Raw genomic sequence first — 26861 nt, 5'->3', positions numbered from 1 at the left:
GTAAGGTCAAAAAACACTTTCATTGTCTTATACTATGCATTTATTTTTACCTAATTGTCCCAACAACTCTCATATGTTTCCTGTTTGGACAGAACTGTGTGTAGGTATAGTGTGTCCACAGTCATATTGGAGTGATATAAACACAACAAGTCTCTTTTTTGAGAGCAATTTCCCCCGCCCACCGAATTGACAGGTGCCATGTCTCCATAATAACATGTATACATGTCCACAGAATATTTTTTTGCAAAGACTGGGATTATAACATGTTACAACTCTCTGTGATCAGCTGCACTTCAATAATTAATTTGATAAGTTTAAAATGTTTTTAAATCAGATAATTTTTGAAATAAAGACACATTCTGAAGGCATCAAAGTCTTATCTTACATCTTGTAAAAAGGGTATAACAGCAGGTGCCCTTTAAAAAAAGAGAAACAGAAAACCTCACTGACTCCAACTTTTGAAGGGCGGTGTACGTGTTTATAGCACAATGACTTGTTTGGCCATGGGTGAAGGATGGATGAGCAGCTAATATTTAGTTTCCTGTTAAACGTCATTCTTCTCTAAGTCAGAGTTTCATGGGGTTCGTGTTTTTCAGCAAGTAAGTTATATTGATTACATTTTTAATACTCAAGCGTTGTTCCAAAGCTCAGTCACACTGCTGGAAATTACAGCCTGGGAAACGATTCGCACTGCCTCCCAAATCCAATTACGCCAGTTTTTCCCCACTCATTCTTACCACCTCAATAAAGATTTTTTTTTTTTTAACCACAGAGCGAGGATTTAGCTGAATCAAAGAAATTTTTTCATTAACTTGAGATGAAACATATAAAATGCATGTCTGTATATTATTACGTAGTTTAAAGTATTTCTCGTGGAGTTTTTATGTATAGGTCAAATATGCATAAATTCTACTTTTGTGCCAATAATAGCATACATTTGAATGGCATTATTATTATTATTATTTTAAAGCTTGAAAGGTTTTTAATCTCTTTTAGACATTCAGTGACTAGGGGAGAGCGTTTTAACATGTTGTAACATGAGCATATGGCAGCTTAACATTTTACCCGATCTAATAAAAATATAGAAGACAATCTAAGACTTACAAAAAGGTATTTTTTTAGAAAATAAATCATAAAATGAACACTTTGCAACAATGACCTTATGCCTTCCATGACACTGATCACAACACAGAGCTATGCAGCAGAGCTCAAAACAATTTGAGCAAAAAGATGAAAAACATTCAGACATTTCGAAAAAAATGACATTAAAAAATGTCTAAACGGCTAAATAACAGACTGGAGATCAAAATAACAGCAGATTTGTCTCATAACACACATACATGCACGTGCACACACTTGTATAGCTATCTTTATGGGGATTTCCCATAGACGTTATGATTTTTATACTGTACAAATTGTATATTCAATCACCCTGTGTGTTTTCTTTTACTTTCCATGTCTTCATTTTTGCCTGTTGTGAAACCAAATAGCAGTTTCAATGTGACATACAGATTCACTGTAGATGTGAATGTTTTTCCCCAGTGTTCTGTTTTGTGTGTTTGTGATTAATGTTGTGACACAATGAGCAAAAGCAATAGGCAAAAACTGTAATACCTGCTAACTGGTCTATCAACAGACATGGTACTGACTGCAAGCGCCAACTTACTGTGCTAACCCTAACAAAACAGTTTAGTTACATAGTCAACAGAATGTCTAAAGGGGACTATCAAAATAAACAGCTTTTTAAAACTTCACAATCTTGTTTCTTTCTCGCTTTACAGAAGTCTCCAGCAAAGAAGCTCAGCCACGCCATCAGTAAATCTCTGGGCTGCATGCCGATCGGAGAGCCTCCGCATCCCGTGTTTCCAGAGGCAGCAGAAAGACCTCAGGATCTCGCACACACTACGTAAGTCCTCTAAAGAGTATATTCTCGCACCTCAGCTCTGGACTACATGCACATCTCATATCATTCATTCACTCCATGTATGTGTAACTTTTATTTACAAACAACTCACATTATAAGCTTAAGACTGCTAAGTTGATGCTTTTTAAATATGGAGTTAAAGTCTCAGGCGTTCCTAGAATATGTCTGTGAAGGTTCAGCTCAAGCTATTTCATGGATCATTTACTGTACCATGTTTTACTTGGCATCTTTTTGGGTGGTAGCAAAAACTTGCTGATTTTGTGTGTGTCTCTTTAAATGCAAATGAGCTGATCCTCTTTGCCTTTACAGGTCAAGTCTCAGTTACACTAGCAACAACAAAAACATCTGTATGTGCTTTAAAATGTACAATAAACCAAATTATATACTCGGAATACTCTATTCTGATTGGTCAGTCACGATCCAAGGTATGTTATTCCAAGATAACAACCACTAAATAACACAGGGTGGGAAATTCAAATCACATTCTTTTCTGATTATGTCAGTTTGATGGCTTGGGTGAAATATGTGTAGCCACATTCCTTCAACCATTACTTTGCTATGAGTGAAAGATAAAAATAAAACCCTGCCCCTACTAAATATTCCATTTAAGTTGGAAATATTCATCAAACTGAAATAAAAGTCTGCAGAAACTTTTGGTTCACACAGACTTTAAAGCAACCCAGTCTCATTCTGAAAACGTACCTCCACAGACGTTTCTGGAGACCGCGAAATACGTCCCGGCGGCACGTTTTTCAGCAGTTTTTGTTTTCGCAAATCCATGAGAGGCTGCTGTGTACGCTTATTAAGATCTCAAATTTCCCCCGCGAGTGCCATTCGCGCCTGCTGTTCTCGCGTAAACCCACCAGAGTCTGCTGTCAACTGACTTTTTGACAGACTTCTTGACTGACTGAGCGAACGATCGACTGTCCCACCCTCCGACTTCCATAAACCCTACCAATTTTATCGATTGCCCCACCCGAAGGCGTCACACCGACCCGTAGTGTTTGTTTTTAAAAAAAAAAATGTAATGCAGCCATACGTACCTCTGGCTACGTAATTCGCGGTCTCCAGAAACGTCTGTAGGGCTACGTTTTCAGAATGAGCCTGTGACTTTGTTTAAAGTCTTGTAAGTTTAAACTCCTGGCTCATCTCATGGATCATTTCTGTACCACGATTTACTTTTCCCTTTTTCACTTTATCCTTTTGGGTGGTATAAAAAATAGGTTGCATTCGTGTGTGTCTCTTTTAATTCAAATGAGCTGATCCTCCTTGCCTGCTGTCTGAAATACTCTATTCTGATTGGTCATTCACAACATTCCAATGTATGTTATTTCAAGATAACAACCTTTGAATAGCACAGGCTCATTCGAGATCTTCGAATCCCCTTGACCGTCAGTGAACATGTTCAATACGTAGTTGTTCTCTGATTATGTCAGTTTGATGGCTTGGATGAAATATGCACAACCACACCATTAGTTGCTGCGATTGAATAATGAGAGAAGGAGCTCAAACGTTAAACCCCGCCCCTACTAAATATTCCATTTCAGTTGGAAATATGTCATCAAACTGAAATAAAAGTCTCGGTCCACACAGAGTTTAAAGCCAAACACACAGAGTGTAAACACAAATTTAGTGAGTGTTGAAAAGTTCTTTTTTGCATTACCTGTCAAACCAACAAAGCACTCAAATACACAGACGTTTACTTAATGTTGGTTATGGTGGGAATGAAAACAGTTGAAGGTAAAATTGCATGTGTCTCAGTATATTAGATTCGTTGAACACAGTATTAACTCAACCAGGTTTCTTTAACCAAGAATTACTGGTAGCACTTTGGTTTAGTTTACAATTCATGGTATTAGCAAACCATTAGCTAACACTACTGTAAATTAACAATTACAATTGTGCTATAGTTTTACAGCACAGTTGTAATTATTAATATACAGTGCACTTGTACATTTTACAGTAATTCTGGCAACCAAAATCTCTAGTAATACTGCAATTTTACAACCAAAATTGCCAGTAATACTGTAATTTTACTACCAAAATCGCCAATAATACTGTACATTTTATAGCAATTTTTACAGTGTACTAATGAACTGTTAATATATTAATAATAGGCAGGTTATAAGTAGTTAATAGCATTAATTGTGACCTAAATTTAAGTGTTATAGAATGATAAACATAATATACATAATATAATGCTGAAATCTCAGGCTTAAAATTGAGGATTTGAAAAAGTTCTGAAACAATGGTAAATGATGTTTGGTTTTGTATATATTTCGATTTTTCGTGCCTGCTCAAACACCAACATTATGAGTATAAAGAAATTATAATAATATGATCTCTGTAACATTTTCAAATTTCTATCTTGCAGTCAGGTGATATGAATTGTAATCACGTCCTCTTGCCTGAAATTTCCCAGTATTTGTTTCTTATTTCTATAGCAAGAGAGAATATTGATCTTCAGATCTGTCACGGAAAAGAAATGTAATTAGGAAATGCCAAGAAGAAAGATATCGTGTGTAAAAATATATGGGTACAGTTTTCTCGTTGGCTGAATTATAAATATCAGAGAGCTGAATCAATCTTTCGCCAGACCTTCGCTCTCTCAGGAACAGGCCCTGGTTTATAAGTACTTTCATTAACTGACACATGAACCCGTGGATTGATGAAGACCATAAAACTGCAGAACACATGTGCCCTCCACTGGAGGAAAAGTGTAGCAGATTTACTGTCTTCATTTATTTTGCTGATAAAGTACCAGAGTTATTTGATTATGAACTACATCAAGTATTTTCAGCTTGGATAAGAGGCGTGTGATTTTCTATCATAATGCTTGTAGTATTTAAACTGCTGGAGAGGAAAATGAACAGCAGTAAAACATGTTTTAATATAAATATCTGTGGTAATTTATTTATTCAAAGTCAGGTTTTTTGAATACATGAAGATATCTATATTTGTAATGGCTAACTACAAACATACATGACATACAAAAAATATATAAAAAAATCAAACATGGAGTCTCAAAAATCCTTTTTTATGATGAACTACTTTCTTCTGCCATTCATTGAGATCTGCAGCTGACATCAGAACAGCAGAAACTGTTGTCACTTCACATAATTTCGCGCAATGTCTGAAGTGATGACAAAACGGTTTTGTGATTTTGTTCACATTTTAAGATTATAAGGCTTAAAGGCATATCACAATAATTAACCTGAAAAAGCCAAAGCAAAGCAAACACTACCAGATTACTATGGTACACATACAGTACTATAACAAACAAAAGAGTGAGTGATAGACTTACAAGTCACTTACCTGTTTTATAATGATTTGACAAGCTATAGCTTTATAGCTAGTTTTTCTTTGCTTCACTGAATCTCTTAAATTATAAATATTTAAGATAGGCTCTATCCTTATAAATAAACTGCAAAGTTGCAATTGAAACAACTACATCATCATCTAATAAAGCCTCAATTGTATATTATGTTGTCCAACAGCTGCAATATTTGTCAAACTGTAGTGAGTTTATTGATCTGCTGTCACTGCTGTATATATATATATATATATATATATATATATATATATATATATATATATATATATATATATATATATATATATATATATATATATACAGTTGAAGTCAGAATTATTAGCCCCCCTGTTTATTTTTTCCTCAATTTCTGTTTAACAGAGAGCAGATTTTAAAGAGCCCATATTATACATGAAATAGGGTAATATTTAGGTTGTAAGGGTCTCCAACAACAGTCTAATATGCATGCAAGGTCAAAAAACACTTTGATGGTCTTATAATCTGCATTTATTTTTACCTAATTATCCCAGCGACTCCCATATAAATCGTTCAGCGATTCATTTGTTCCCAACCCCCTCCTCAGCGCAAAGCTAATCTGCGCTGATTGGACCAATGACAGCCTGCTGCGATTGGTCGACAGTGACAGGCTTTAGCACGAGACAGAGTGAAATGCCCAGCTGGTAATCAACTATATAAAAGTAGTCACAGTGCACACACGCTTCATAGTGTAAGGCTTTTCACACACACACACACACACACACACACACACACACACACACACACACACACACACACACACACACACACACACACACAACGCTCCTCAGAAGAACTGGGGAGATTGACGCGAGTCTCCTAGCCACTTTACCCAACTATACCTGCTCTTTCTCTTTCTCTTTCTCTCTCTCTCTCTCTCTCACACACACACACACACACACAATGCTCTTCAGAAGAACTGGGGAGATCGAGGCGAGTCTCCTAGCCACTTTACCTGCTCTTTCTCTCTCTCTCTCTCTCTCTCTCTCTCTCTCTCACACACACACACAACGCTCCTCAGAAGAACTAGGGAGAGCGACGCGTCACACACTCGACCTGCTTTTTCTCTCTCTCTCACACACACACACAAACACACATCACGTTCCTCCTCAGAACTAGGGAGATCGACACGAGTCTCCTGTCTCCTAGCTTACGATGGCCATAGCAACGACAAACGGCAGTGGAACGCGAGCTCACAAAAGCATTTAACGTTAAATCCGTAAACAAAGCGACACACGTCGCGTTTTCAACGTGATCTTACATGCGATAAGAGAATATAAAGAGTAACCGCGTGTACTGTACCAGGTTAACAAGTAACAAAACACAATAAATACATAATTTGCAAGCTAGAGTAAACGAGGCAACAATTTTAATCGCACTTACTTACACTAGTGAATAAACCTCAACCACTGACTCTTCACAGTTTCATCTTTGGGTAGAGACTGTCAATATTATCCATCTGAGCACAGCGTGACTTCATTTGACCGGCGGCGTCTGTGTGTGTGTGTCTAGTGTTTTTTCTGTGTTAGTGGGCGGGCTGCAGGTTTCAAATCTCCCTGGTTTGCGCGCGTAACTACTGGCGAGGCTTGTGTTTCGTAGCTGCGTCATCGCGAAACACCTAATGACTCGTTATCAAGACGACTCGTTTGAAGCACTATGAGTCGACTCTTTTATAGATGAATCAATAGTTTTAAACACTGTACACTTACAGATTTAAGCCTTAGCTGGACATTTCACTTCACTTAGAGCTGTGTTACACACTACATGGAAGGGCATTTTCAAAAACCCATAATATGGGCTCTTTAATAGTTTTAATAACTCATTTCTAATAACTAATTTATTTGATCTTTCCTATGATGACAGTAAATAATATTTGACTAGATATTTTTTAAGATGCTTCTATACAGCTTAAAGTGACATTTAAAGGCTTAACTAGGTTAATTAGGTTAACTAGGCAGGTTTGGGTAATTAGGCAAGTATTGTATAATGATGGTTCGATCTGTAGACTATCGAAAAAAATATGTAGTTTAAAGGGACTAATAATTTTGTCCCTAAAATGTTTTTAAAAAAATTTAAATAGGCTTTTATTCTTGTCGAAATAAAACAAATAAGACTTTCTCCAGAGCAAAAAATATCATCAGACATACTGTGAAAATTTCCTTGCTCAGTTAAACATCATTTGGGAAATATTTTAAAAAAGAAAAAAAATTCAAAGGGAGGCTAATACTTCTGAATCAACTGTACATACATATATATATATATATATATATATATATATATATATATATATATATATATATATATATATATATATATATATATATATATATATATATAAATGTTGTATTAAGCATTTATTTTATTGCTATTAAAGAAATAGTCTTTGAATTCATTCATCAAAGAATTATAAAAATGTTTCTTGAGCACCACATATGGATATTTTCTGAATCATGTAACACTAAAGGCTGGAGTATTGACAGGTGAAAATGTAGCTTTGCCTTATCAGCAATAAATGTTATAATAAATTAGTAATAAAAAAAGGAATGCTGTTTAAAATTGTCATAATTTTTTACCCTAAAAACTTTATTACGGGTAAAATCAATACATCCTTAATAGGATTTTTTTTCAAACACTTAAAAAGGAATTTAAACTGTAGTTTATGTGACTTTTTATGTGTGATTTTATGTCACAACAATGATAAAACGTTAATATAAAATATATTAAACAAACTTCCTATTAAAAATTGTAAAAACTCTGTTATTTTAATCTGACCTTGAGGTTCTGAAAACATGTTGTCAACAACACAGTAGTCAAAACTGAAATAAAGTGCATGGTGCTGTTCATAAAGTGCAAAAATATGATCTAAAAAATAAGATTTACCAGTCCTTAGGTCCTGGCCAGGCAGTCTCCTGTGGGGACTAAAATAATAGCACAGTCATGCTCCAGTGGCATTTTTGTATTGGCAGAGAAGAGCTGCACTAAAACTGATGGAGTTTTAAATTTAATGGAAGCTGCCGATAGTACCCGAGGCACATCCCCTAGAGGATCCCACTCCGTATCTTTATAGAGATATACAAGCTTTTAAACCACATGTTTCTCTCAGACTTTCCCTTTGAGTCTGTGGCAAAGCAGGGTATATGACTTCCATCAAGAAAAAGGAAACATCTTATTTTTTCGTTAACACCAAAACTGATTACTTAAAAGAAGGTATTTTATTTGAAAATTTTTATTTTATAGTCCCCTGGATTTAAAGAGTTGAGTTTTACCATTTTTTGAATCCATTCAGCTGATCTCCGGGTCTGGCAGGAGCACTTTTGGCATACCTTAGCATAGATCATTGAATCGAATTAGACCGTTAGCATCTCACCCAAAAATGACCAAAGCTGTCAATAATATTCTTATTTAAAGCTTGACTCTTCTGTTGTTGCAATGTGTACTAAGACCAATAGAAAATGAAAAGTTGCTGGGAAACTAAATAAAAAAAGAAATTGTTAACTAAATAAAACTCAACTGTTTAACTTTAATGGATGTAAAATTGGCTAAAATTAGAGTGTTAATTTAATGCATAGAACATTAGGCTTGCTGAGAAATCGATTTGTGCGCATTATAAAAATAATTTAAAATGAGACATTTAGATATAGAGTAAGAGCTCTTTAAAAATCTAGACTTAGAAGTAACATTTTAATTATGAGGTATAAACTAAAAATATGGATGAAATTCATATTCACTCACTCACTCACTCACTCAATCACTCACTTTCTTTCAGCTTATTTGTTCTTCACTAGGAGTCGCCACAGTAGAATGAACCTTCTATACAGTGATATAACAAAAGAAATATAGAAAAATTCAGCAACACTTCATTTTGATGGATTTAACCTCTTTTAACAATCTGTTAACAATAAGTACTTCTACAAATACTTTCACTCATACCTTTCACTTATTCACAAATTACAAATTAAGCACTGACTGTAACCCACCTGTAAAATTACTTTCCCTTTTAAACTGATGATTCATAAAGCTCTTACTTTTCTAACATTTCTTTCCAGACACAAGTCACCATTATGCCATATAATATCTTCTTTCACATTGGGTTGTGAATGGCACATCGTAATATTTAATAATTCATTCATTTTCCTTTGGCTTAGTCTCTATTTCAGAGGTTGCCAGAGTGGAATGAACCGCCAACTATTCCAGCATATGTTTTACATAGCGGATGCCCTCCAGCTGCAACCCAGTATTGGGAAACACCCATTCACACTCATACACTATGGCCAATTTAGTTTATTCAATTCACCTACAGTGCATGTTTTTTAAAGCACCCAGAGGAAACCCACATGAACACATGGAGAACATGCAAACTCCACACACAAAAATGCCCCAGCTGGGAACCAGTGACCTTCTTGCTATGAGGCAACAGTGCTAGCCACTGTGCCGCCTTTATGAATTCAGTTACAAACATTAAAGGTGCACTAATTTAATTCTTGTATTAATTTCTGACAGTCAACAGTCGTTTTGGACTTTATACTTACACCTAGTGGCGTGGATGGAGAATCATGGAAGAGCTGTGTTTTTTAGATATAAATGTAACAATATTTTAAAAGGAATGGTACATTTTTAAAGAGACAGCACAGATGAACTGTTTTAGAATGTTTCTAATTTCTTAAAATAAAGCTTCGGAATACATTTGAAGACACCAGTTATCAGACTTTATATTGTCTGCTGTTATTATTCCCATTTCTATTTCAAAAATATCAAGGTGTTGACTTTGATACTTTAGTGCAAAAAAACGAGATTTATTAGCCCAAGTATTTAGTGAATATCTTTGAATATTAGGACTACAAGAAATAAAGTTAACAAAATTCTGAATTGTCAGATATAAATAAGTTTGAGAGAAATTAACAAAAGTAAAAGTTACAATTTTGAAACGTAAACTCAATCAGAATATTAGAATCAGACATTCATTCATTTTCCAGCTTAGTCCCTTATTTATCAGGGGTCACAGTGGAATGAACCACCTATTATTCCAGCATATGTTTTTAGCCCTTCCAGGCACCCTTCCAGCCACAACCTAGTACTGGGAAACCCCTGTAAACTCTTGCATTCACACACACTTATACACTACAGCCAATTTAGTTTACCCAATTCCTGCCAACTGGCCCAGCCGGGACTCAAACCAGTGACCTTCTTGCTGTGAGGCGACAGTGCCAACCACTGAACCACCCTAGAATCAGACATTAATCTCACAGTATCATAAATTTAGCCATATATGCCACTTTTTCTTTTTTGTTTCCTTGGATGTTTTAACTGTATTCCAAACACAATTTAAGTATCAAATCAATGATGAATAATCATAGAGTCGTATCACAGAGTGCTCCAGTTTCACCATCTTATTATCACCTAGAATAGATTGAGGCTTAATGATGAAATTGCCTCTGAACTCACTGTGATCGAAGGGCACATTTGCCAGCTCGTGTTCTGCTGCCAGCCTCGTCTATTTATAGTTACCAATTCAGATTGCTAAGCAATTAAAACTGCTCTTGAAATATCCCTTTGTACCACTCGAATGGCATCAGCTTCAAATAGTCCTCGCGTGAAAGTCTTATTTTCAAATAAGGCTTCCTATTTAAGAGACTTTTGCAGAGGCCTTTTTGGACATTTAGAGACATAAAAGAGCCGAATTAGAATAGATGAACATCAGAGCTTGATTACAAAGCAGAGCACATTTTCGCACATTTAAAGACATGAAATGGCATTCACAACCCATTTAACTTCTATAATGTGATGCAATTCGAAATGAATCAATAATTAATTTGGAAAATTACATAAGTGACAAGGAAAAATCATTTCGAGTTAGTACATTTTGATAAAATGAACAAAGACATTTATTTTCCCCTTCTTTAATGTGTTCAGGCAAATCATTTACAATAAGTAATCTTGTATTATTTAAAAAAGAGTCTGATTCTGACGTTTGTTGACATTAAACATTCATTCTGAATACTCAGCCCCTCTCGTTCTGTCACATGTTGTCCTCTCGGCTTATCTAAATGTAGTTTGAGGTGCCTGCGGGCCACTCCATCTCTTCTGTGCTAAATCATCTTCCAGCCTCCAGCGTCTGCTGTTTACTATATGACTCTGCAATGTTACAGTCCTGCTTTTATGGACTCTGACAGATATTACAGTCTGTGCAATTGAGTGTCTCTCTGAGCTCAGACAAAGATGAATGCGTCCAGTAAGTGTTAAAGTAAGTGGTTCTATTGTGATACTATACATCTCACCAATGGTGTCATGCATATATATATACAGTGCTCAACATACATGGGTACACCACTCACAAATCTCTTATTTAAATGTATGTTTTTTAAAGGAAGCTTTGCAATATTATATTTGTGCATATACATTAGATTTGCCAGCTCTGGAGCCAAATCTGGAGCTTATCTAACAAAATAACTTTCGAAAACAGTGCAAAATTAGTACATCCACATTAATATGATTGTATCTAAATGATATGCGAATCTCCTGTTCCACCACATCCCAAAGGTGCTCAATTGACTGTGGAAGCCATTTGGGTAATGTGAACTCATTGTCATGTTCAAGAAACCAGGCTGAGATGATTCATGCTTAATGACATGGCACATTATCCTGCTGGAAGTAGCCATCAGAAGATGGGTACACTGTGGTTATAAAGGGATGGACATGGTCAGCAACAATACTCAGGTAGGCTGACATGATACTCAATGGATACTACAGTAATGGGGCCAAATTGTGCAGAGAAAATAATCACCTCACAATTAGACCACCACCAGCCTGAACCGTTGATACAAGGCAGGATGGATCCCTGCTTTCTCATTGTTAATGCCAAATTCTGACCCTACCATCTGAATGTCGCAGCAGAAATCGAGACTCAGAAATCTGATCAGGCAATGTTTTTCCAATCTTCTATTGTCCAATTTTGGTGAGCCTGTGCGAATTGTAGTCTCAGTTTCCTGTTCTTAGCTGACAGGAGTGACACCCGGTGTGATCTTCTGCTGCTGTAGCCAATTCGCCTCAAGGTTGGATGTGTTGATTTTTCAATGATGCTCTCCTGCATACCTCGGTTGTAACGAGTGGTTATTTGAGTTACTGTTGCCTTTCTATCAGCTGGAATTAGTCTGGCCATTCTCCTCTGACCTCTGGCATCAACAAGGCATTTGCACCATCAGAACTGCCGCTCACTGGATATTTTCTTTTTTTATGACCATTCTGTGTAAACCCTAGAGATGGTTGTGCGTGAAAATCCCAGTAGATCAGCAGTTTCTGAAATACTCAGACCAGGCCATCTGGCACCAACAGCCATGCCACATTCAAAGTCACTTAAATCCCCTTTCTTCCCCATTCTGATGCTCGGTTTGAACTGCAGCAGATCGTCTTGACCATGTCTACATGCCTGAATGCATTGAGTTGCTGCCATGTGATTGGGACAGGTATACCTAATAAAGTGGCCAGTGAGTTCATATATATATATATATATATATATATATATATATATATATATATATATATATATATATATATATATATATATATATATATATATATATATATATATATATATATATATATATATACATATATATATATATATATATATATATATATATATATATACACACACATATATATATATATATACACACACACACACAAACAGGCATTGCTTTTAGAGATCTTCTGCAAAATGTACACCCATATATATGTTACTTAATTACATAAAATCCTAAACCCTGAAAATTACTTTGTATTACTTTACTTTGAAAAATACTTTGTCATGTAACTCACCAGCTATGCATTTCTTTTATCTATATAATACTTATAATCTCAAGATTTCTATTATTCATTATAATCATCTCTCGGGCAGCTGGCAGATCAGTGTAAACCCGTCTGACTGTCCGTTTCTGGTGCTCTTGATTGGTCAGCACAGTCATCATGTTGGCTTTGACCTCAATATGACATCCATCAGCATGATCCCTGAATTCCTCTTTCATAAAGCTGCAGGCCGACTCATCTTGATTGCTCATAAGAGTCAGAGAAACGCAAAATCATGAGCACTCGGCCCCACGAATCAAACAGACACAGCAGCTCTGTCATTGTTTTCAAGTGAGATGAATTTCTGTGATGAACTGCTGGAATGGTGCTGTTGTTGATGGCGTTTGAAGGCATGCTGTTCAGATCTTCTCCTGTCGGACAGATGGATTTCTTTAGGACACGCTGAACCATAGGCGGGGACAGATGTCTGACTAATTTGCAGTGGATATAAATGAAACAAAATGGTGGAAAACATATCGTTTTCTTTGAGCATGGACAGAATGTTCGTGGGATGTAGGTGTGTTAATTAGGTCAATGACATGACGCTCAGAGATGCAGCAATTCAGTCGAAAAATACATTGGGATGCAGTTCATACATGGTTTGATAATGTCTCTTCTATGATGAAAATGTTCTTAATGTGAATTAAATTTCATTTGAGGGAATCATTCAGAAGTGTCAGCTTGATGATGGATTTGACGTTTTAATGAGGAACGACTGAAAAGACTGGAAAAAAAGTTTTGTGGTATAATCTTTAATTGTTTATTGTTCTTCATAATATGTGAAAAAAATGTCCTTCATGTCATGAGGACAACAAAAAATGAATTAATAATTTATTTTCATTATTTCTAAATGGACTTATTTCTTAAAAAATGAAAACATTAAGCTATTTTACTTTATTTATTTATTATATTTTATTATATTAATTCAATTTTGTTATTTTAATGCATTATTTAGTTTTATTTGATGTTGTTTCTTATCTCATCTTATCATTTATATTTTAATTATCTTTGTTTTTTGTATTCTGTTGTTGCATTGAATATTGTTTATTTTTATTTAATTTTTATTTACTGTTTTACTTTTACTTTTTAAAAAAATGTAATTTAATTATGTTATTGCGTTTTGTTCTTCTTATTTTTATTACTTTAACTTAACTTTTTAAACTTATTTTTATATTTTATTTATATATTTTTGGCCTTTATTAGATAGGACAGTAGTCAGACAGGAAGCGAAGTTGAAGGTAGGGAAATGTCCTCAAGCCGGGATCCGAACTCGGGACGCCCTGACGTGCTACTGCACCATATGTCGACACGCTAACCACTAGGCTATTGCGCAGACTTTTATTTTATTTTTATTAAATTGTTTTACTATGAGACCAACAAAACAAAACAAAACAAACATAAAACAAAACAAATACAAAAAAAACTAATTCAAAAATCTCAAACAAAAACAAAAAGAAACTATGCTTGCGTCCGAAATCGCATACTTCCATACTATATAATACGCTAAAAACAGTATGCAAGCCGAGTAGTATGTACGAATTCATTGAATTAAAAAAAAAAAAACAGTGTGTGAGAAGTACCCAGATGACCTACTACTTCCAGCGAGATTCTGAAGTGAGCATCCAATGCACGCTACGCTATCCCATTATGCTCAACGAGAGAATTCATTAATGGGAGTGAAGTGACGTAACTGATGCGATTAGGTCACTCTATGATAACAAAATGGCTATTGCAATATCTACGAGTTCCATTCATCCTACTCACATTCACTACGCAGAACGTACTTTTCTAACAGTCGAGTAGTAAATTCAAATTTATTTATTATTATTATTAACTAATTTATTATTCGTTTTGAATATTAATATTTACTAACATTCTTTGCAATAACTGCCAAATTCACCTCAGACAGAAAATAGTTTTGTGAAATGCATTCCCAGAAGCAGAGATATAAACCAACTGGAAGAGCAGTCACGCTTTGATAAGTTAGAGTTGAGACGGGATACGAGATGCTCCATATTTCTCCAGCTCGGCCTCTGTAAAAAGCACTCACTGCACTGTAATTAACCAGAGGAGAAGGAGGCTGTGAGCGGCCCTTGATGTAATTCATTTGACCTCATAAAAAAAGATGAGAGTGTGATTTTTGCCTTTCACTCCGCTTTGGGCAGAACATCAGGATGAATAAATCTACACCCGTAGCACGTCTGTCATCTTAGACTAGTCATTCTCTGGCTTTGAATCTAGAGGAGTTTGCTAATCAAAGTTTTGAAGATAGTTTCATCCTGGTTAGATCTGCTTGACAAATTTGAGTCAATGGAGATTAGCAAAGCATTTGAGGTTCAAATGAGAGCTGAAGATACTGAGGCCCTGCTTTCTACCCTGTAATAACATGCGATTTCTGTGATCTGATAGTTAGCAGAGATGTTTTTGCCTTTGCACTTACCCTCAAAAGTGTCTCTTGTGACCTTTCTTCTTATTTGTGAACCCTGGATCATAAAACCAGTCATAAGATTCAAGTTTTGGAAATTGAGAGCAGAGAGATCCATTAATAGGCTGTCCATTGATGTGTGGTTTGTTAGGGTAAGACAATATTTAGTCGGGATACAACTATTTGAAAATCAAAAAAAAAATCTAAAAATTGAGAAAGCTGCCTTTAAAGTTGTTCAAATTAAGTTATTCTCCATGTATATTACTAGTCAGATATTACAGTTTGATATATTTATAGTAGGAAATTTAGTAAATGTCTTCATGGTACATGATCTTTCCTTAATATTCTAATGACTTTTTTATACAAATTGTTACATACATACATGCTGTTTAAATATTATAATACTTTTTTTTCTGAATAGAGTGTCATCATAGTTTAGGAAATAATATATTTATAAGAAACTGATTAAAGCACAAATGACAGGGTATGTCAAAACTTCTCCATGGCCTCAAAAACCCCTCAAGGTCCTGGAGGGCCAGTGTCCTGCTCTAACTTCCTTCAACACACTTGCCTGAAGGTTTTAGTATACCTAGAAAGAGCACGATTAGCTGGTTTAGGTGTGTTTAATTGGGGTTGGAACTAAAATATGGAGGACTCCAGCCCTCCAGAGTTTGGGCACCCTTGTTATAACAGAAGCCAGCTTGTGGAATTTGGGTAAGTAAACTCCTGTAGCCTCAAGAGGTGCGCTAGTGACTGATTGCAGGTTTTAGCATTAGGTGGTACCCCTGTCAGAAATCTGAATCCTGTTCAGAGTGTTGCAAGTAGCACTACAGTGGCTAAAAGTGGTGCCGTGACCCGGGAGTTAGACTTCAATGTTGGAGATTCCAATACAAATCCTATTCTGGGCAAGTACGTTCAGAGATGTTATAGGAGCTAATGAGTAGTCATATGAACTCAGTTTTAGGAACTAGAGACCTGCCTGGTTCCCCAAGAACTTCAATTTTCTCTTTGGGTTATTTTCCAGGCTGCAGGATTTTCCTAGATAGGAGTGAAGCTTTAATTTAATTTAATTTAATTTAATTTAACACTTTTTACAATAATTATCATTCTAAAGTAGATTCACAAAAGGTGCGCATCATTACATTACAAAATTAGAAAGGTTAAGGAGATGTGTAAAGTAGTGGCAGTAAATAAATGTATATGTCTTTCCATAAGATTAATATATAATAATAATAATAATAATAATAATAATAATAATAATAATAATAATAATAATAATAATAATACGTGTTTAGTGAAGTGTGTTTGTGTATTAAGTGTTTGTGTTGTGTATTAAGTTTAGAGGGTTGAGTGGACCATCATCTCACTATAGTTGTTAAACTTTATATTTACTTTATCTTGTTTCTTACTTCTCAGGTAGCGTGCTTTGGCTGAGCGCAAAGATAACTTAATATATTCATTTATGTAACCCACATACACTGATTCTGCACGTTTGACTGACTGCTTGCCTTTGTTTCCTATATTGTATAAACGTATTGTATTATTGATTGTCGTTATTAAATAATTATTAAAACTGATATTCAGCAAAAGAGAGGGTATGTTTTGTATTTTTAAATGAAAAAAATGAAAGGAGGCAGTTATGTTGTGGGCTCTTTTTTGTTATAAATATGCATACAGTGAAGATGACGGTTATTTAAATATGTAGATACAGGACGCCTCAACATTTTGGTAAGGGTGTCAAAATTAATTGTTTCTTCGGTGCACCGCGATGCAGGACAATTCGGTATCGGTTCAGTAATAATCATAACCAGTTATTATGTACTGACGTCATTTATCTCATATGCGCTCTGTTGCGAGGAAGGCGAGCGTGGGTATTTAAAACATTACAGGTGCCAACTACTTAAATATTTCACTGTGTGTGTGTTTTCTGGAAAGTCTTTCACTGGCATTTACAGTAGAAACCCCTTTTTCTCTGCGATTGAGGGAATGAAAGTACTCCATTTCTCTCTCTCTCTCTCTCTCTCTCTCTCTCTCTCACTGTGGCCCATTTCACCTGCTGATGTGACTTTTCCTCTCGGCTGCTGGCGTGACTCTTCCTCCCCTCTCTTTTCCTCTCGGGTGTATGCATTCGGAATAAATTTCCGAATAAAGCGTGGTAGCGGTCGGTAACTCTGGTGTAATTTTAACAGCAGTGGGCGGTCTCGCAATATCGCTCCCAAGCGAGCGAGCAAGCAAGCGTGCGTGGCGTGTGTGTGTGTTTATTTGGTGCTGTCTATGTGTGTGTATGTGTGTGAATGAGAGACAGTGTGGTGCTGTGTGTCCATGTGTGTGTGTGTGTGTGTGTGTGTGTGTGTTTATACAGACAGCTTGTTATAGCCACCCCCCAAAATACAACACCATGTATGGAAAGCATCGTCAATGCACCGTGATGCACCGAAATATCGAATTGAACAGAATAGATGGCATGATAATCGTAACCGAACTGAACCGTGAGACCAGTATAGGTTCACACCTCTAATTTTTGGTGTCTGCTAAGTTAATATCAAAATGAAAATTGACAGTTCCTTATATTATGTTTTCATTTTATTATAAAGATAGTGAAACAACGTAGTTAGGATGATGACCTGAAGATTGACCCCATGCGAATGACCTCTTCGAAGATTTATCCGATGTGTCCTCAGGAGTTTTTTTCCATATCAAACTTGCGAAGTCTGAACTTACAAGGAAAGGATGCAAGACTGAACTGTGTGTAGACTAATTAATATTGAGGAAAAAGCCCCAATCAGACTGGTGAATGTCTGCAGCCGCGCTTCTGTTTTCAGACATCTCCGTTTTCCCCATCCACTCTGACAAGGTGCAGCAGCGTTTTAAAGCAAAAATGGCTTCTTCAATGTTTTCAAAACACTCCATTTCCAGGGCTCGAAAACTCCAGGGGAGTGTGGACAGAAGGCTTAACTGTAGCAAAACTTAAGCGCTTTAAAAATAAAATGTATTAGTGTAAACAGGGCCTAAGTTTGGCACTTACTCCTGCTATATTCGCTCATGCCATTGAATTTCAAAGTAATTTCCATCATCGTGACACAAAGTTGAATTAAATATGACAAATAACATACCAAAAGTATAAATAAATTGAAACTAATTTAAATATTATAGAAAGTTGAAAAATAGTAAACACTAAAAGCAATTTCTATGCCTGAAACTCATTTGCATTTCAGTAAATACGGCTGATTATCTTGATGATTAAATCTACCATTTGAGCTACTTACACACACCATGCCTTTCCTGTCTTTTATCCATGCTGCATTCACACATCACTGCCAAAATGTCATTAGGATTTGATGATGTCATTTGCCGGAAATGACCTTTGCAAAGTTGTCCCATTTAGCATCCGTCCAACATTTCCTTCCACATTGTAGATAATCACATTTTTTGACACACAACTAAATGGCACTGAGTGTCGAAAAGGTTGTAGGAAGCACGTCTTAGCTGTCTAAACTAGTCCAATTGTTCTGTCAAACCGCCAAGATAGTCACAAGTAGCTTTGTGCTTTAAGTATTAGACTATTGTTTCTGCGTGGGCTATGCTCAATAAAGTAATTGTGTTGTAAATGAAGCTCTCTCCTGCTAAACAAACCTGAATGTTTGCTGTGGATTATGACTAATGTAGGAAGCTGAGACAGATCAGAGAAATTTAAATGTTCTCAGGGAAGAATATAGCATCTATTTCTGAGCAGCTGAGTGTGTGTGCGACTAAACGCTGGAGCCTGAAGGCTGGAAAAGAGAGAGAGAGAAAGAGAGTAAGCGTGTGTCTGGATCGTCAGCGTGTCACGTGACTGTCAGGTTTCCGTGGAGACAGCAGCAGTGTTGTGCATTGAGATGCTCCTTCAGCTGAGCACAGAGCAGGACAGGCAGCTGGACGGAGCGGTCACCGTTTGCGTCTCGCCGCTTCACTGACGGCCACTCTTTGCCTTGCTGCAGGTGAGTGAGCTATTGCTTACAACAGAAGCGCTTTGGGAATGTCAACATTGTCTTTTAACCTGCAGTTTTAGTCAATATCTATAGCATGTGTTGGATCACTTTGCTTGATGCTGGTAACTATTTAATTTTGAGGTCTCGGGAGCATGACAGACGCAGATCGAAACGCAATATAATGGTGTTCCACAAGTCGAGGGATGCTGGCAGCCTCAGGGAACATTAACATTAGGACGTCTCAGTAATGCTAATGCACCGACTCTCTGAACTATGAAAACGCCATCCTTTGGATGTTTCCTTTCATTCGAAGAGATTGTGTTTTTGAGATAAAAGATTTCAGATATGAGCAGAATTCATGGAAGAATTATATTTAAATTGAAATTGAAATCCTAAAAAAATTCACCGAAGTTTTGGACATTTTTAGAGTGAATATAGATTTTTCTAGTTGTGATGGAGATTTATTTAACTTTGCAATTCTTGAATGATTGCCCTTTAGTCATAAAATAAAATAATGGCTTATTCCTTTAAACTGATAGCTCTTTTAAGAGTACTTAAGAGTAAAACAAGGAAGGGAAGATTCAGTAGGTCTTTTTTTTGTGTTTGGGTCAAAGTATCAGAATAGTAAAAGTCAAATCCAGCCTTTTTATGTGAGTCCATTAGAATGTGTGTCGGTTAATTTATCCAGTAACTTACTGTAAATCAATTACAGCAAAAATAATATTTACATTTACAGCGCATTTATCTAGCTGTATATATATTTACAGAATTGTGTGTATATCTTTACTGTACAATATACAGTAATTTTCACAATGCATCTTTCAAATACAGTAACGTACTGCAAAACTGTTCTACAGTAAAATACTGCTCATTTTACAGTAAATACTGTGTAATTTACAAAAATTGTTAATTTACAGGGTTTACAGAAGACAACAACATTAAATAGTTGTCATTTTAAACCTTTCGACATTGCCACTGTCCTTTAGGTTTAACAAATTTGTCAGCAAAAAGTTATGAAATCATTTAAAAATAATACAAAATTTCATTTAGTTTGATCACTTATGAGATATTCAAGTTATTTAAATAAGTACAGGTCAGCGTATGTTGTTTAATTTTCACAGAAATATAACTATTATGTTTAATGATGGAATATTATTTTAGTCATATTTTAAAATCGTTTTAGCAAAGGTTATTTAAAACTCCTGCATTCAAACTGCTTTCTATTTTCTAAATTGAATTTGGTGCTGTCACCAAAAACAGACATCTTGTCTTTGACCCATGTACAAAAATCTAGCTATTTAATGAAGTGGTATTTCGTGTGATTCTATAAAGAAAGAATTGTATTGATATATTTTTGGAAATAAATAAGCACCCTAAGCACCATAAACACCTAAAGTCCTAAACAGTAGGACCTTAACAGATTGAATATACAAAAATAGTAAATATTATATTTATTTATATATACCGTTAAAGCCAGAATTATTAGCCCCTGTATTATTAACCCCACTGTTTATTTTTTCCCCTAATTTCTGTTTAATGACGAAAAGATTTTTTCAATACAAAAAAAAAATAGAAAACGGCAAAATTTTTTTTTTTAATGTTTTAATTTGTTATTATATTTATTTTAAAGGGATACTCCCCATGGCATGACTTCAATATCATCTTTTTTTTACTACAGAAATCAGTGTCTATGTGCATATATATGTGCACATACATATATATATATATATATATATATATATATATATATATATATATACATATACATATATATACATATATATATATACATACATATACATATATATATATATATATATATATATATATATATATATATATATATATATATATATATATATATATATATATATATATATATATATATATACATACATATACATATATATATATACATATATATATATATATATATACATACATATACATATATATATATATATACATACATATACATATATATATATATATATATATATATATATATATATATATATATATATATATATATATATATACATATATATATATATATATACATATATATATATATATATATATATACATATATATATATATATACACATATATATATATATATATACATATATATACATATATATACACATATATATATATATATATATATATACATACATACATATATATATATATACATATATATATATATATATATATATACATACATACATATATATATATATATACATATATACATATATATATATATACATATATATATATATATACATATTATATATATATATACATACATACATACATACATACATACATACATACATATATATATATATATGCACAGTTGAAGTCAGAATTATTAGCCCCCCTGAATTATTAGCTTTAATTATTTTTTCCCCAATTTCTGTTTAATGGAGAGAAGATTTTTTTTCAACACATTTCTAAACATAATAGTTTTAATAACTCATTTCTAATAACTGATTTATTTTATCTTTGCCATGATGACAGTAAATAATATTTGACTAGATATTTTTCAAAACACTTCTATACAGCTTAAAGTGACATTTAAAGGCTTAACTAGGTTAATTAGTTTAACTAGGCAGGTTAGGGTAATTAGGCAAGTTATTGTATAATGATGGTTTGTTCTGTAGACTATCGAAAAATATATAGCTGAAATAAGACAAATAAGACTTTCACCAGAAGAAAAAATAATATCAGACATACTGTGAAAATTTCCTTGCTCTGTTAAACATAATTTGGGAAATAATTAAAAAATTAAAAAATTCAAAGGGGGTTTAATAAATCTGATTTCAACTGTATATATAATCTATCAATTTGTCCTAATATAGTTCAAAATGTCCATGAAAATAAGTTTTTAGCATCAATATTTGGAAAACATCTTCAAAATAAACTTTTGAAAAAAAAAAAGACCTATTAGATGTGTTGATCACCACTGGTATCCGTCGAGTCTAGAAGGATCGTGTAGCACTGTTTACTCCTATAAATTATCTTCAACCTTCAGTCAACCCCTCCAGTTTCTCCCAACATTCTCAGATTTCTCCAGCTTTAATTAGAATTCCTCAGAACCCTCTTGTCATCTTATTAACTTAATTAAGTTTGGGCAAATAGCATTAAATTATAACGTGCATCTGGAAGTTTTAATGCACACTCAAACGGTGTAACATCGCGCTTTTTGATGTCCACTTGTGCGTTCAGAAAGCTCAGTGGCATTGCTTGACTCAGACTCTGTGATTTTGCAGTCAGCTGAGGCCACTGGCCGACAACATGAGCGATACCGTTCTTATTTCCTCCGGGACGCCAACGCCTTCAAAAAGGTAAGCGTTCCACACAGGCTTCTTTCTGACTGCATGCTGATTGTGTGTGTTGTGAGAGTGTGTGTTTAAGCTCCTCCACTTAAGCCTGTTATGTAAAATGACTTGTTTTGAAATTATGCTGTGCGCGGATGAGTAGAAGATTGTGGCTTTTTTCTTTGGGCGGAATGTTTATTGCATCGCTGCAGAATTGGGTTGAATGTTTGCCTTTCAATGGCAGATGACTAAAAGCATTGAATCGAGAAATTGGCCTGCTGTCTCCGAACCCTCTGCGCTTTCCCGGGCTGGGCTGCAGCCCAAGGTGATCCGGAAGATAAACTCTGATGGAACGAGAGCCTTATCTTGTAAATAGAGTTGGTCAGGTTGGCTTTTTTCCTTGTTGAGGCTGTTGACACAAATGCCCAGGTTCCCCAGACAAATGTGCTTGATTATAGACAGTTAACGATGGCTTTTCTGGAGTTTAGGGGTTAGTTTAGACTAAAATTTAAAATCTGTCATGTCTATTTACATTCATATCATTTCAGATCTTTATGACATTCTGTCATAAAACACAAAAGGAGATTTTTGGCAGAATGTTCATGCTGCTTATTTTTATCAATGATATAAAGTCACTATAAACAGCTAAGAACAGGAAACTGAGGCTACAATTCGCACAGACTCACCAAAACTGGACAATAGAAGAATGGAAAAACATTGCCTGGTCTGATGAGCCTTGATTTCTGCTGCAACATTTGGATGGTAGGGTTAAAAATTGGCGTCAACAACATGAAAGCAATGGTTCAGGCTGGTGGTGGTGGTGTAATAGTGTGGGAGATATTTTCTTGGCACACTTTGAGTCCATTAGTACCAATTGAGCATTGTGTCAACACCACAGCCAACCTGGGTATTGTTGCTGACCATCTCCATCTCTTTATGAGCACAGTGTACCCATCTTCTGATGGCTACTTCCAGCAGGATAACGCGGCATGTCATAAAACGCGAATAATTTCAGACTGGTTTCTTGAACAAGTCAATGAGTTCACTGTACTCAAATGGCCTCCACAGTCACCAGATCTCAATCCAATAGTGCACCTTTGGTATATGGCGGTATGCGAGATTCTCATCATGTATGTGCAGCCGACAAATCTGCAGCAACTGCAGGATGCTATCGTGTCAATATGGACCAAAATCTCTTTAATATTTCCAGTACCTTGTTGAATGTATGCCACAAAGTATTAAGGCAGTTCTGAAGGCAAAAGGGGGTCCTACCCGATACTAGTAAGGTAGAAAAGTACCTATTAAATTGGCCAGTGAGTGGATAGCATGTAGTTAGCTAATTGTGAAGTATGTTTCATCTCTGACCCTGGAGGACAAAACCAATCTTAAATTGAAAGTTAATATTTGTGGGATTAGCCCAAAAAATACATTGTGTCATGATTTGAAGAATTTAAATAATTTGAATATTAAGTAAAGGTCATATTTCATGAGGATATTCTGGAAATTTCCTATTATAATAAAACTTAATTTCCGATTAGTAATATGCATTTATAAGCACTTTTAGACAACTTTTACTGTGATTTTTCTCAGAATTTTGATTTTTCAAACCCTCAAATTTATAGATTTAATATGGGTATTGAAAGTGTATGTTTTAAACAAACCTTTATCTTTAAGTGCTGTTATCTTTAAGTGCTAAAGGGCCATTAGTGCATCCGCTACAGCTCAAAAGTACAAGGTGACGAGGAAAAGAAATCATCTGGACCAAAGACAAAAACTTGCTTTGTTGCGTCACAATTAGCTCCATTGCGATCTATTGTTTCAAGCTTTTGTCTACTGAATTGGTCCTTTAGTTTTCGTTATTTCAATACATAAAATGAAACTAAATTAAAATAGAAAACAGAAAAAAAATCTGTGAAATCAGAAAAAAAAAATGTGTATGGATGTTTCCCAGAGATGGGTTGCGGCTGGAAGGGCATCTGCTGTGTGAAACATATGCTGGATAAGTTGCCGGTTCATTCCGCTGTGGTGACCCCAGATTAATAGGGGGACTAAGCCCAAAAGAAAATGAATGAATATATATATATATATATATGCCTTTCTTCACTGCATTCACATTAGTGCTTTTTCATTTTAAGATGGCATTATAGTATGAAAAACACTCCTCATACATATTGATGTTTTTACTGTGTTTCAGAAAAATGATCTCCATCTAAAACACATGACACTACTGGTTGTGTAATGGTCATATGAGGGGGGCTTGATATATAAGAGAACAATATGCAAAAGTCTAAAGGGGGTCACGCACCAGAAGCGCCGCATAGCCCCACGCAGCGCCATACATTTCAGAATTCTAAACATAGGTTTCTATTAGGGTACACACACCGGCGTCGTAAGTCGGCAGCGCCCTGCCACGACTCAGGACACTGTTCATTTTTCTGCTGCGCCACAGAGTGCCAGCTTTAGTTTCGTTAGCATGCTAATGTGCGCGTCTGGTGTGCGATACTTTCAACTGTCATGTTCGCGTCGTGTCGCAGGCACGGCGCTGAGCTACGCATCCGCTGTGTGATGGCCTTAAGACCAGTCAGAGAGTGATTGTGGATAGCCACGCCTTTGTTTCCCAAAGTAATATCAGAAGGCAGACAATTGCACAATTTAGATGGCAATGAAGAGAATGTCCAGCCCCCTAAATATTTTAGACTCAATTAAAAGACCAGCCTCAGATGAGTGTAAAATATGGGGTGTAAGGGATTAAACACTCAGACAATTATTGCAGGAAAAGACCATTCAAGGCCTCATAAGTTCAAATTCTGATAGAAAGCAAGTGCAATTTTTCCAAAATAGGTGTTTTTGCTCCCCTGCACTGGTGATAGTCAGAATTCTAGCTGCTGAATTTTGTACCAATTAAAACTTGCTTAGGGTAGCTTTTGGAGCTCCAGCCAGTAAAGCATTACAATAGTTAATTTGAGAAAACACAAAGGTGTTGATTAATTTTTCAGCCACATAAAAAGGCAGCATGAGATAAAGTTTGGCAATGTTTCTCAGATAAAAAAGACTTCTTAACTGTGCTGCGAAAATGAGGCTTGAATACAAGGTTGGCCTCTAATATCACCTCAAAATATTTCAGTTTAGTTTAAAACTGAATAGCAGACACATTCATACTTAAGGTTGTGGGCTCTGCTTTGCACAACTAACAAGGTGCTGATCCAATAAGCATCACTGTTTAGAACATTTCCAGACATCCGTTTTTTTACACTGGGAAAAGAAAGAACATATTGATATCTGGTTTTGAGTGATCTGAGTGCCATCTGCAAAAAAGTGGCCAAGATCAAGTGCTCTCACTCACTCGATTTTCCCCTCCTAGGCCTGCACTCTCATTGCATTTTTTTAGAAAGGTAAGACTTAAACCATTTCAATGCAGACCTCCAAAAATTGTTTTTAATCTGGAGATTACAATAGTGTGGTCTATAGTGTTGAAAGCAGCAATAAGGTTGAGAAGTGTCAATATACACTCACCGGCCACTTTATTAGATACACCTTACTAGCATCGGGTCGGACCCTCTTTTGCCTTCAGATCTGCATTAATCTTTGTTGCATAGATTCAACAAGGTACTGGAAATATTCCTCAGAGATTTTGGTTCGTATTGACATGATAGCATCACGCAGTTGCTGCAGATTTGTTGGCTGCTTATCCATGATGCAAATCTCCCGTTCCACCACATCCCAAAGGTGCTGTATTGGATTGAGATTTGGTGACCGTGGAGGCCATTTGAGTACAGTGAAGTCATGTCATGTTCAAATTAGTCTGAGAAGATTCACGCTTTATGACATGGCACGTTATCCTGCTGGAAGTAGCCATCAGAAGATGGGTACACTGTGATCATAAAGGGATGGAGATGGTCAGCAACAATACTCAGGTAGGCTGTGGTGTTGACACGATTCTCACAAATTGTAGTCTCAGTTTCCTGTTTTTAGCTGACAGGAGTGGCACCCCTGGTGGTCTTCTGCTGCTGTAGCCAATCCGCCT

At 35.4% G+C, this 26861-nt stretch overlaps 1 protein-coding gene across 4 annotated transcripts in view; it reads left to right on the top strand.

Annotated features, from left to right (window-relative positions):
* dtnbb (dystrobrevin, beta b) overlaps window positions 1–26861 on the top strand; it is an 81159-nt gene that overhangs the window by 20428 nt on the left and 33870 nt on the right. For 3 of the 4 annotated variants that reach the window (XM_056477571.1, XM_056477570.1, XM_056477572.1), the window contains exon 10: window positions 1782–1906. In XM_056477571.1, the coding sequence (XP_056333546.1) occupies window positions 1782–1906 (125 nt within the window). Of the gene's footprint in view, window positions 1–1781; window positions 1907–22789; window positions 22865–26861 lie in introns of all 4 variants that reach the window. The other variant, XM_056477573.1, reaches the window with a different exon arrangement.

The sequence above is a fragment of the Danio aesculapii genome, chromosome 17 (assembly GCF_903798145.1).
Source record: "Danio aesculapii chromosome 17, fDanAes4.1, whole genome shotgun sequence".
Taxonomy (NCBI): Eukaryota; Metazoa; Chordata; class Actinopteri; order Cypriniformes; family Danionidae; genus Danio; species Danio aesculapii.
This window is presented reverse-complemented; position numbering and strand designations above follow the sequence as displayed.